At 43.4% G+C, this 13,221-nt stretch overlaps 1 protein-coding gene across 1 annotated transcript; it reads right to left on the reverse strand.

The window, feature by feature from the left end:
* Positions 1–282: 282 nt before the first annotated feature.
* LOC144807952 (uncharacterized) lies at positions 283–3,297 on the reverse strand. The gene has a single exon (XM_078673544.1). The coding sequence runs from the start codon at positions 2,721–2,723 to the stop codon at positions 1,245–1,247; it is 1,479 nt and encodes a 492-aa protein (XP_078529670.1). The 5' UTR covers positions 2,724–3,297; the 3' UTR covers positions 283–1,244.
* Between the last annotated feature and the right edge of the window lie 9,924 nt (positions 3,298–13,221).

The following is a 13,221-nucleotide window of genomic DNA, read 5'->3' on the forward strand; positions in this document are numbered from 1 at the left end:
CTCATATGCGGCTCCGCTCGTCACTCTGGAGCAGAAAGACTTTGACACTGAGCTGCGCGGTGTCTCCTACCGGCGTGCAGCAGGACTGCTTTAAAGTTTCAGTATCCAGTCTGGCGCCTGGGGAATATTCTCATGGTGAAGAATTAGTAGGTAAAGGAGTATCCACCAGAAACAGCGTGACCAAAGGTAAGTAACTTGTTTATTACGTTTGACTTCTGCTGTATTTTATCATGAAAATTATGCATTCAATAATGTTAACAAAGTGTACAAAACACTGCACCCAAAATATATATATCAGTCTTATGTAAACAAACAAGGGTGAGTAGAAGCCTTTTGGGTCTAGTACATTTTAGACAGAAATAATGCGAATTTTGTGGCAAGTAGTTGATTGTGCCAGCACTAACATTTCTCTGAGTCGAGTAGTGGCCTTGAGAATTTTGTAACTTTCAGGTACTCTAACTGCTGATTTTTGGCAATTTGTTGACTATTTTCTTTCCCGCAAAATTCTTTTGAGGTTGCAAGTAAACATATTGCAACTACAATTTTTGCTCTTACATGTAAAGTCAGGTTGCATTAGAAGCTTTTCAGCAACTCAGGATTTGGGTTCCTATTCACCTGGTGTGGATGCATTTCTCATGTTTAGTGAGACTGACTTTCTTTTCTGACTAAAACCTTTCTTGCATTCAGAGCACGTATAAGGATTTAATCCAGTGTGGGTCTCTCATGTCGAATTAGATTGTATTTGTCAATAAACCTTTTCTGACATTCAGAACACCCTAAGGCTTTTTCCCCCTGTGTGAGTACACTCATGTCGAATGAAAAGCAGTTTGTAACCAAAGATTTGCTTGCATTACAAGCACTCATAAGGTTTTTCCCCAGTATGGGATCTCTCATGATATGTAACACTGTCTTTCAGATAAAAGCTTTTCTGGCATAAGGATTTTCTCCAGTGTGGAGTTTCTCATGTTGAGTGAGAAAGCGTTTTTCTCTGAAGGTTTTTTGGCATTCAGAGCACTCATATGGTTTTTTCCCAGTGTGGAGTCTCTCATGGTTAGTGAGGCTGTGCCTATCAAAGAGGCATTTCTGGCATTCAGAGCACTGGTGACACTTTTTCCTGTGTGTGTTTGCTCATGTAGTGTGAGACTGCATTTAAAATGTAATCTTTTCTGGCAATCAGAGCATGGAAATTTATTTTGGACTGTGTGTGTTTGCTTATGGTGCTTGTAACAGCTTCTACCTCGTTTCTAGCAGTTAGAGCTCTGATAAGTTTTTCCCCCACTGTGGATTCTTACATGTTCAGTGAGATAAGATTTATGTCTGAAACTTTTTGGGCATTCAGAGCACCGATAATGGTGTTGCCCAGTGTGGGTTCTTGTATGGCTAGTAAGTCCTCTTTTTTCACTGAAACATTTTTGGCATTCGGAGCACAGATAAGGTTTTTCCAAAGAATGGGTTACTGCATGTCGAGTAAGTCTCCATTTGTTACGAAACCTTTTCTGGCATTCAGAGCACTGAAAAGGTTTTTCCCCTGTGTGGGTTCTTGTATGTTCAGTGAGTCTTCTTTTTTCACGGAAACATTTCTGGCATTCGGAGCAGGGAAAAGGTTTTTCCAAAGAGTGGGTTATTGCATGTTGAGTAAGACTTGGTTTGTTACGAAACCTTTGCTGGCATTCAGAGCACTGATAAGGTTTTTCCCCAGTGTGGGTTCTTGTATGATCAGTGAGACTGCTTTTTTCACTGAAACATTTCTGGCATTCAGAGCACTGATAAGGTTTTTCCCCAGTGTGGATTCTTATGTGCCGAGTGAGACTGCTTTTTACAGTAAAACACATCTGGCATTCAGAGCACTGATTAGGTTTTACCAAAGAGTGGGTTATTGCATGTCGAGAAAGACTCGGTTTGTTACAAAACCTTTGCTGGCATTTAGAACACTGATAAGGTTTTTCCCCAGTGTGGCTTCTTGTATGTTCAGTGAGTCTGCTGTTGTAACTGAAACATTTCTGGCATTCAGGGCACTGATAAGGTTTCTCTCCAGTGTGGGTTATTGTATGCCGAGTGAGAGTGTTTTTATCAATGAAACATTTCTGGCATTCCGTGCACTGATAAGGTTTTTCCCCAGTGTGGGTTCTTGTATGCCGAGTGAGAGTGCTTTGGCCACTGAAACATTTCTGGCATTCAGAGCACTGATAAGGTTTTTCCCCAGAGTGGGTTCTTGCATGTCGAGAAAGACTCAATTTGCTACAAAATCTTTGCTGGCATTCAGAACACTGATAAGGTTTTTCCTCTGTGTGGATTCTCACATGTTCAGTCAGATACGATTTAGTGCGGAAACATTTTTGGCATTCAGAACACTGATACGGTTTTTCCCCAGAGTGGGTTCTTGAATGTCGAGAAAGACTCAATTTGCTACAGAATCTTTGCTGGCATTCAGAACACTGAAAAGGTTTTTCCCCTGTGTGGATTCTCACATGTTCAATTAGATGCGATTTATTGCGGAAACATTTTTGGCATTCAGAACACTGATAGAGTTTATCCCCAGTGAGCAATCTCACATGTTCAGTGACATGAGATTTACGGCTGAATCTTTCTTCCCCAGCTTGTGTTATTTCGTTTTGAGTGAGGCTGGTTTGAACAATGAATTTGTTCTCATGGTCCGTGTTTTTACAAGATTTATTTCTAGAGGTAATGTCACCAAGTTTGTTTTTCTTTTGCGCATATGCCATGCTAGGAGTGAACCAGATCCTTCCTAGAGTCCGGCTTGTTTAGAAAATGGTCAGCATTAATCTCTGAAACAAATCATGGGTAATCTCCTTAACACTTGAATTGAGCAAAATTTGTCTGGAAGCTGCCCAATAAGCACCTGTTGAAAGGTTTCTTGCAGATAATGGTCTTCAGGTTATGGCCTCTTCGGCAGCAACTTATTTTGTGGCTGATGTTTTTCTCACATTCATTTGTATAGGTTCTTAGCAAAGCAGTGATAAAGGTGTTAGTTGGATATTTAATGATTAAATGTTAAGTTCCATTTTGCACTGACGTAATGGCAGTAACTCAGGGCGATAGAACGTGCAGAGTACTATTGTGGATCACCAGTCGCAGAACATGAGTTCCTTTTAACCTTCTTATACATTGAGCGAAGTTTGTAGTTCTGATGACAGGGATTCACATTACATATAGCTCCCCAGTGTTCACTTAATCGGTTTTTACATTTAACAGTTCTACATATACTCCTGCACAGCAGATAATGCTAAGCCAATTTACATAGAATTTATCACAGAACAGTACACAATAAAAAGGAAACATTTATTTGAGATGGTCATGGACAAAATGAAGTGGTGTATCATTAACCCCTTCAGTGCTGCGCGAATTCCGCTGCGGTGCTGAAGGTTCTAAAGAGCCTATGGACTCATGACGGAACGGTTCCGTCATGAGCACAGGCCAACCGACGCTCATGACGGAACCGTTCCGTCATGAGCAGCGAAGGGGTTAAGGGTATTGCAAAAAAGAGGCGAGTGGTTTGAGGTGTTATATCCAGAGGCAGATAGTCTTGAAGTTTTCACTGGTTAAAAACGGTTGTTGAGCAAGAGTGATTTTTTATCTCAGTGCTTTTTTCTGTCGGATGTGTCGGCTTCAAAGTCTTCTTTCAGTGTCTTTTCTATGATGGTATGTAGAAAAACCTTTTGCAATAACTTACTGTTATGCACCGTGTGCTTCCTCTCTGGAATTAGATGAGGCTTTAGATAAACGTTTATTCTGTCATGCTGAGGCAATTCGTCTTTCTGATAATATTTCAGATGAGGATGCTGAAGTGGTCTTTCAACATTATTTCTGATGCTGTGTGCACAGATATGGCTTTGCTCTGGGTTAATGAAATGCAAAATTAGAGACTTCACTTACAGGTATAGTACTTTTCTCAGTTCCCAGGTCAGCGCTACACCTAGATTTTAGAAATTCTTCAAACTTAAAATGCTGGATGTCCTTCCGTTTTTCAAAATAATCCTCCTTATGGCACTGACATTCGGTTGCCTAGCGCTAAACCTTGCGTTCTCTGCACGTAATTTCACTCACCTGTAGATTTAAAAGTAAACAATTAATAGAAGTAAATTTCCAAAAATATAAGTTACAAGTCAAATGAATGCAGAATTGTAGAATTTTGATAAATTGTAGCTGTTTTTCTGACACAGCAGAGTGAAGAATTGTAAACTGAGAGCACTCGGATGTAAGAGTGAGAATTTGTAAAATTTGTAAAATTTTAATAGACTCGCATAACTTACATGTACCCTGTGGAGTTGTAACGCAGTATCCTAGAGTCATATGGACTGGCACAAAACATCTATTTATAAAAAAAAATACTATTCATTCATTTGTAATGTAGATTTCTGGGTTGGGAATGTCCCCTCCATTCACAACGGGCGTTTTCCCCTGTCGAAGTTGCCAACTGCATGTATCTGTTATACTGACTTTTGATTTTTGGCCTCGGCTTCACGATAATCTATTGTGTGATGCGAGCCCAATGCCTAGATCTATCCCTCAACTAACTCAAGCGCAAATAAATTAAGGTGTACTTTCATGTGTTAATTTTATTCCAGCTGATTATCAGTTGCTAGGTTTTTCTGACACGATTTTTCCAGACGGAAACATTTGACGGAAAAGCTGCTTCGCCCTGTTAGAAACAGATTCCCCTTCCCTCCCCTACTCTTGCCACCCCCAAAACCAACTACATGAATATATCTACCACCTGCTGACACAGGTGGTAAATATTAGCGAGAAAAACCCCATAAAATGGCAAATTGCACGTGGTTTAAAGACCAGAAAAATGTGCTCCTCATGGCAGTTCCCCATTCAATGGCGTCCACCTTGCACCTGTACGTTACTGGGGAAATCTATCACAAAGTAAAGGAAACCATTATGTGAGAATTTTCTGCCGCCCCAGTACTGTGCAACTTGTAACAAGGGACTATGAGCGGTCTTGGACCGGGCCTGTGACCTGGAGGGTCACACCAAGTGTGCCCTTATTTAAGGCAGAGGACTGTCATGGGTTTAACAGCTAGAGCGGTGGTGGCAATGCACCCTTTTGTAAGGATCAATAGCCTGATGAGATCTTTGCATCAGGATCACTGGAGTGGGGTCCTACTGACGCACCCATGAAATGCTCTGTTTCTATGTCCCTGTCCAGGCTTTGCGCTAACATTTCAAGTGCGTGTTAACCATGTTGGTATGTGTAGCCTGTGAGGGGCATACACAGAATGTGAGAGTGTGCCAGAGTAAACTACATCTCCTTTCTGCCAGTTGTGTATACAAGTGGGACCATATAGCCCTCTTGTATGCTCCAGTTCAAAGTCCTCTGTTACCAAGGAATAAAGTGCTCTGCAGAGCACTCAGGTCCTTGCTTGCCAACAGGGATGGTGTCTGCCTGACAGTCTATCCAAGTTGAAGGGACATCACAAGCAGGCTGAATTGATTGCTGGTACCGGTCCTGAAGAGCCTAGAAGCCCGTCTGCCTGTCAGGTTAGAGAAGGGATTTTGACTATCCAACAGGAGGATGAGGCAGTCCTGGAAGAAGCAAGGTCCAGCACATCTCTAGCAGCTGTATGGGGCCGGTGGAAGCCAACTACTGGAAATCCATCCAGCAGGACCAGGGAGTCAGACGGTCCCCCCAGACTCTCCCAACAGTTCAATGCAGAAAATAATACTCTATGACAACGTCCTTGGCGACGCCCAGTCCGGTGATGAATGTGTGCTGCCAACCAGCCCATGCAGGGCTGCACATGCCAAATTCTTAACTAACCCAAGAGGGGCTGAATCTACGGACTTCCTGGAGGGACTGTGTGGGGCTGTATCTGCCAAATTCCTGAGCGGTCCATGCCAGAAGCCCATGAGGGACTACAACTACCCAAGTGTCGAACAACCTGTCTGAGGTTACGCATGGGGTTCAGCCGGCCACAATGTGGGCTCAATTGCCGATGGTGGGGCCCCCAGAGGGCCTTCACTCACCAAAAGGCCAGGTGTGACTGCAAAACTTTAGGACTGCTGATCTTCACTGTAAACTGTAAAGAAAAGGCAAAGAGGGTGCCCTACTGAATGCTGCCATGCACCCAGGACGTAAGAGCTCCACAAAAGCCTGCTAGTGGGCCAGAGCTCTCTCAAGCGCGCGGGCGTGCCCTGCGATTGCTGGACAGCTGGAAAGGGACCGTGACAGGACTGACTCATGTTGTGAAGGGGTAAGACACTTAAGACTGAGAGCACTTGTGTATGAGGGTGAATGAACTGCGCTTTTCTCCTGGTCAGAAGCGAGAGTCTCCTTTTTAATTTGTGATTGTTTTTAAAAATTGTGTGAAAATACTTCCTACCTGCATTTAATTCTGTGGTGTGAAATACTTCCTTCTCACACTTTACTCTGTTGGGGGCACTCTGAGCTGGTTGATAGGTTCTGCGGGAACTTCCGCTCTGTGTTGGGGGAATTGGAGTTAGCGCTCTAGTTTTGCGTGCTAACGCGCACGCATTATCAGCGTTAAATCTTGACGATTACGCCTTCGCAGAGCGGACGCGCGCAGTGGGTGCGCCAGTGGCAAGCCCATCTGTACCCGTCTGCGCCAGGAAGTGACATGGGGCCAGAACCCCTGCTCGACCCTCTTCAGACAAGTAGGGATCAGCTGTTTAGAGTTAAAGGTGAGAGCAGGAGTGAGTGCGTGCATAGTCTGTCTTTAGAGGAGAAGAATATATGTTGCCCTCTGTGTAACTATAATTTTAAGCCCCTCCAGGCTGCTCCCCCATTGACTAATGGTAAGGGTAAAGTAAAACCTATTTCCATTATTTTACTTAGCTGTCACTCCCTCCAAAAACATTCTATTCAAATTCACCTTCTTCTTGAGGAGAGGAGTTCTGATGTACTATTTCTCACGGAAACATGGACAAATAAGGATTCTTATGCGGATATAGTGTAAGCTCCCCCCCCAAAACTACGCAATTTTTAGGCAAGATCGTGCCATTGGTGGAGGGGGGACTGCTATTATTTGTAAAGACATCTATAGATGTAGAGCCACCAACTGCCACATATCTGATTGTGAAAGCCTTTCGTTTGGCATAAGTTACTCTCCAACCTGTACTTTTTCCGGGATTCTTATATATCGCCCACCAGGAGCACTGGGTAATTTCTGTGAAGACCTCCTAGAGGTAGCTACCAGTGAGGCGAGTCTGTCATCCAATTTTTCTATCTTGGGTGATTTGAATTCACACTTTGAGGATCTCGATTTCTCCCCCGTGAATGAATGACCTTATTGAATGCTTAGAAACATTTCAATTCAAGCAATTAGTGACTGGCCCTACTCATAGTCTGGGACATTTCTTGATCCCTTATTGACAAATCTCACAGACATCGCTTGGGTTGAGTCTATTGAGATTCCTTGGTCTGATCACTTCCTTTTTTCTTTTATCTGGACCCCCCCCAAGAGTCCTTACAACCGTCGGATAGAACTAAAAAATTCGGCCGTATATGGTCTAAACTTCCAGTGGAAAGATGGGCAACCAGTCTTATAGAGTCCACTCCCATTCCTCATTCTGACCCAACTTAGACGAATGTGAATTTTAACAATTGGCTGGAGTCTTCGCTTGACATAATTCTCCCAAAGAAAGAGCTTTGTCACCGTGTAGGCCCAAATAAGAAAGCTTGGTATACTCATACTCTGGGACAGCTTAAGAAATCTTGTAAACAACTCGAAAGGACATGGAGGAAGGACTTTACAGCAATAAGTAAGGGCAAATATAGAGAGGCAATTAAGGTCTATTAAAAGGAAATAAAAGCTGCCCAAGCCAGCTATTATCACGGAAAAATCATCTCAGCATCTAATTCCCCTCGGGAAATGTTTAAAATTATAAAATTTCTTCTTTCCCCCCCTAGTTTCCCTGTTGATGGTGATAAGGCTTTAAAGCGTTGTGAGGAGATAGCTAACTTTTTTCCATTAAAGTTCACAACATCTATTCTAGTTTTCACCAAAGGATCCTCGATACAAATATTTCACTGCTTCCACAACAGGCTATGCTGGATGAGTTCCCTCTACCTCCCTGCCTGGACTGCAGGATCTTTTGAAGTGTCTGAAATCAGGATCTCCTGCAGGCCCTGCCCCACCGGCCTCTCTGAATGTGGTCTCAGAGATAGTGTGCCCAGTTATGCAGGATGTAATAAATGCCTCGCTTTTAACGGGCCAGGTGCCCTGTCTTTGGAAACAGGCTAGAGTCAGGGCCCTCTTAAAAAAAAGCAATTTGGATCTGAAGGACAAGGCCAACTATCGCCCCATTTCTTCACTGCCAGGAATTAGCAAACTAACAGAAAAATATGTGAATTCCGTATTGGCAGCTCATCTTGAGGAAAATGACTACCTCCACCCGACTCAGACCGGATTCAGGCATCATCAGGGCCTGGAGACGGCCCTCCTTGCTGTGGTGGAAGAATCCAGAAAGATCATGGATGACGGAGGCTGCGCTGCTATTATTTTATTAGATATCAGCGCAGCCTTCGACACCGTTAACCATCATATCTTGATCCAAAGACTCAGGGAGGTGGGAGTCACAGGCACTGCCTTAAAATGGCTACAGTCCTTCTTGACAGATAGATATTTTACCGTCTTTCGGCAACCCAGCAAGAGCTAATTATATACATTGAATGTGTATCAAAAAACATATCTGCCTTACGCTTTTTTGCTCTTGTATTGAATTGGCTCTTTCCACGTATTTTTGATTTGTCTGTATAAAATTGTCTAATTGTCATGTTTATGGTTCAGCACTGTATTATTTGTGGGATGTTACACTTGAAATCTTTTTTTCACAGAGTTTGTTAGTGGTATTGTGTTAATGTAGGCTAGTGTTAATTGTCAATAATTGTGTATGTTGTATTCTCTATCTGCCAAACAAAATTGTTTTCGAAATAATCATTTAAAGAAAAAGGTATAAATAAAGATACCGGACCAAATTTAACGTCCATGTTTATTTGGTCCCTAAAAACTTAAGTGATTGAGTGAGGGGGCACAGTTTGTTGGTTTGCAGTCTTTAAAGAAGGAGCCCTCTTGCAGCAAAGATCTTTGCAGTATGGAGTTCCCAGGGGTCGTCACTGAGCCCTACCATGTTTAACATCTATATGAGGCCTTTGGCGGGGGTGGTACTCCCCTGGGGAATCCACAGTGTGACCTATGCTGATGACACCCAATTGGTGGTGTCTCTTAGTCAGCAATATAAATCTGAGCCGGGCTTAGCTGCCTGCCTTGCTAAGGTATCTGAATGGATGGACCTGTCCTTTCTCAAGTTAAATGGGGCCAAGACAGAAATCATGATCCTGGGCCATGCGTCCCCCAACAATTTAGATCTTATGTGGCCCAGTTGTCTTGGTTCTCCGCCGGCTCCGAAGAAACAAATTAAGAGTTTGGGTGTCTGTTTGTATTGCAACTTGAACCTCTCTGCGCAAGCATGTAAAGTGGCGGGGACCTGTTATGGTCTTCTTACGTGGATACGTAAGATCCTTTCCTTGCTCCCATTTGATGCCAGACGGTTGTTGGTTCAGGCCCTCATCATGTCTCGGCTGGACTACGCGAACGCAGTCTATTTTGGTGGGCCACAGGGAACTATTAAGAGATTACAGATTGCCCAGAATTGCGCGGCCCGTCTTTTGTTGAACATCCCTAAATGTAATTCTGTTAAGTGGACGCTGTCCGTATGCCGCTTAGGAACCCTTCCTGGTTTTCTCTGTGAGTGTCCACTCCTGGGCACCCCCAGGGTGAAATCAGGCATCCCAGCGCTTTTGGGGCCGTTGTGGAGATTAAGCAAGCTATTTCCCAGAGTTGCAGAGTGGGACCCATGATTAGAATAGGCACCGAGGCGAGAATTATCAGGTCCGAGGAAATTTAGCCCAAGACCCGCCAAGGCGGGTATTGAACCCTGGTCTCGGGCCAGACCTCTGCATCAGGGTCTGCTGCTCTAACCATTTGAGCAACACTTCTCCACATGTACTATATTCATGCCAATCCTAAATGCCCCTGGATGGGATGAGGGATCAGAACCAGAAGAAAAATAAATGATACTAGGGAGGGCAGAGATAGACATGAGTGAGCGCAGCACCCGACAACTTAGAAGGCAGAGGTATTGACCTGCTTTTGATTAATGTAGTATTGGGTGCAACTGAGTGAGTGAAGTACATTTTCTTGACAGGATAAGCAGTGTGCTGGACCTTCATTCTTTTGAGTCTGTAGGTTTACTGCTGAGCTCTGAGTTCAAAAGCAAAAACAACAATTGATGGACAGAATGCAGAACAATGTCATACATTCACCCCAGTACAGAGATCTGGGCCTAAATCCATCGTTTTCAAGCAGCCAACATTACCAAGCAGAGAATTCTGAGACTGCTCGCTCTCGCTACCTTGAGAGTCAAGTACAAAAAGGGTTTACTCTGCCCAGTTTGCACAGCTATTCTAGGACAGGTCTCGGGACATTAAAGGAAAATGATGTCAACCCAGTGGGTCCTGTCTACACCGTGGACCCTGAACTGGATTGAACACAAAGGTGAATCAACACAGCCCCCTGCAGCATGTACAGAAGCTACTATTAAGGAGCCAAGTTTGAGTAGTATTACGCTTTCACGTAAAACACTATTCAGATTGAGCACATATTGACAGTGCTGTGCGCAGTATTAGCTGACCCTGCTGTCACTTGCACGACTTGAGACATTTACAGCGTCTGAATACAGTTTCAGAGTGCTGGTGTGAACATTGACAAAACCGCTTCCCACTGTGATATATATTTAAATCAATATGCATACCTGCAGTTTCCATTGTACCATCCCGGCAGGTGGTGCGTACAGCAATTAACAGGGTGGCGGGAGCAGCTCTGGTGTTTGAAAGCGGCAGTGGGGAGGCGCCCTCGGTCCTTAAATGCACAGCAAATGTAACGAGATAAGAATATGATTTGCATCACTTTTTACTGAAACGGAACTCCGAGCGACTGAAAACATCAAGCACTCGTAAGAGTGCTCAAAGGACCAAGGAAAAAGCAGTCTCTATTGCAGTTGCCAAAATGGGACAAGTGGAAGACTACAAGTAATGGGGCGGTGCCCCATGGGAGCATACAACACATGAAAAAGAGGGACAAATAGAACAGATTAACCACTTGTAAGCAAGGATGTGTAGAGAACACTGAAAGAAAGAAATGAAAAGCAATGGGTGGGCTGTAAGTCCACAAAGTATACACAACATGTCTCGAAAGACAGCACAAGCGCTGCCTTGCCTCGAAATAGAGTGGAGCTAATAAAGAAACAGCCCAAGCAGGAAGCAGGACTGGTTAGGATGTTACTGACCAAATTAACAGGGGAAAATAGAGGATTAAAAGATGTGACCTACCATATGGGATTGACCAATCAAAAAGTGATTTAGATCTGCAGTTGACATTTTCAGTAAACAGAAACAGTTGGGCTGATAACCTGCACATGCTAGGGTGAAAACAGAAACATCTGTAGGTTCCTGCACTTGCAGCAAATTAAGATGGCCTACCCCAGACCACGATAATAGTCTATATTTATTCTATTGACCTCCCTACAAATGAAATAAAAGAATCTTGCTACCAACATAAATGCACTAAGCACACACTTTCCAGCTCTGCCAATGCCAAGCACCCATACTTTCAAAATATCATCTGATCACTACAGTCTCATCCACATCCTTCATCCAACTTAATCTACCCACTCATCAAGCACACCACCCAATCTGCCACTGCCATTCCGTCATACTTTCCTCTAAGATCACCATATTGGGAACACCCTGATGACTCACTTACTGCCTCTCTTCTCCTTTTTATCTATTTACTGCTCTCTCTCCCTCCACTGCTTTTTTCACCTGTAGAACTCCGCATTTCTCAAATCAGCTAATCCATCAAGCACACCATCTGACCCCCTTCATGGTCATGAATATTATACACCTTTGGATATATTTCTCTGCTGAAACTATATTAAATCTCTCTTGCTTAACTAATACCTACCCACTGCTTCAAACCTGCTACCATATTATCCCTACTGAAAATCTTACTGCTGACGCTTCACCGTCTCAAATTATCGTTTGGTTTTAAGATACTAGAAGGCCTAATTGACTCACTACATATGTCTCTTCTAACAACGTACTCCGTCGGTTAGCCTTGCTTCACTCCCCTTCAATCATTTGAAACAGCACCCTCCCAAGTCTTTACAGCTAATAGTTCTGCTCACAAACGACCAAACATGTGTCCTGGCATTCTGTATCTGCTTGCAGCACTCAACACTTTAGTTCACTAACACTTAGACTGGACAGTGAACCAACCAGCCTACCATAGGCACCAACCTCAGAAAGTATACCAGATGTTTTAAACAGAAGTAAAATAATATTGTGTGCAAACTTCAAAAATGCCCTCTGTCCAAAGGCACCACCCTTATCCCTCAGGGTCAATCATATATGTAAACTTATATTAAAGTTGCACCACATTCCAATTTATGTACAATCAACTCAATTTGAATCCAGTCCATTTTAACAAGGTGATTGAAATGTCTTCTTTATTGCTTTATTTTCTTTCTTTTTAAATAGGCCACAGCCAATGCGTTTCGTTCTGCAAACAAGAACTTCTTCAGGGTATTTGTAAATTCCAAAATGTCATTAGATAGATGATGATTTAAGTGTCACTCCTTGGTTTATCTTGTAGCAATATGCTCCTTGCATGTTGACCTCATCGTCTTCATGCACAGGTCAAGGTTGATTGCCGCGTATGATGACGTGATATAATAGTCACTCAAAATTCTCCAAGGCATATATGAGTCAAACCCAGCACATGTCGTACCTTGCGAGGGGGGTCTATACGCCCAACTCGACTTCTCAGCGTTTTGCAATTCCCGCCCGTGATTCGGCAGGTCAACAAGTGGAAGAGATGCAAGGTGACAAATGTCTTCCCCCGTCGGGGTGAAGGCAAGAATTAATCGGTTCTGATGACTCAAAAAAGGAAAACAGAACAATTGATATTTGGAACCAATCCACGTTTCGCAACCGCAACTTTTCCATAGCAGCTAAAACATAAAAGAGGAGGCGTGGCGCTATAAGTGGAGAATTCAAACAATGCGCTGCGACAATCATGGATTTCCCCTCTTTAAGCTGAAAAATGAACTCAACCATTAGGGCTCATCATAAAAGTGCGCGTTTTTCATGTTGGCACAGGGGGCTAAGTAGAGCAG

The sequence above is a fragment of the Lissotriton helveticus genome, chromosome 1_2 (assembly GCF_964261635.1).
Source record: "Lissotriton helveticus chromosome 1_2, aLisHel1.1, whole genome shotgun sequence".
NCBI lineage: Eukaryota > Metazoa > Chordata > Amphibia > Caudata > Salamandridae > Lissotriton > Lissotriton helveticus.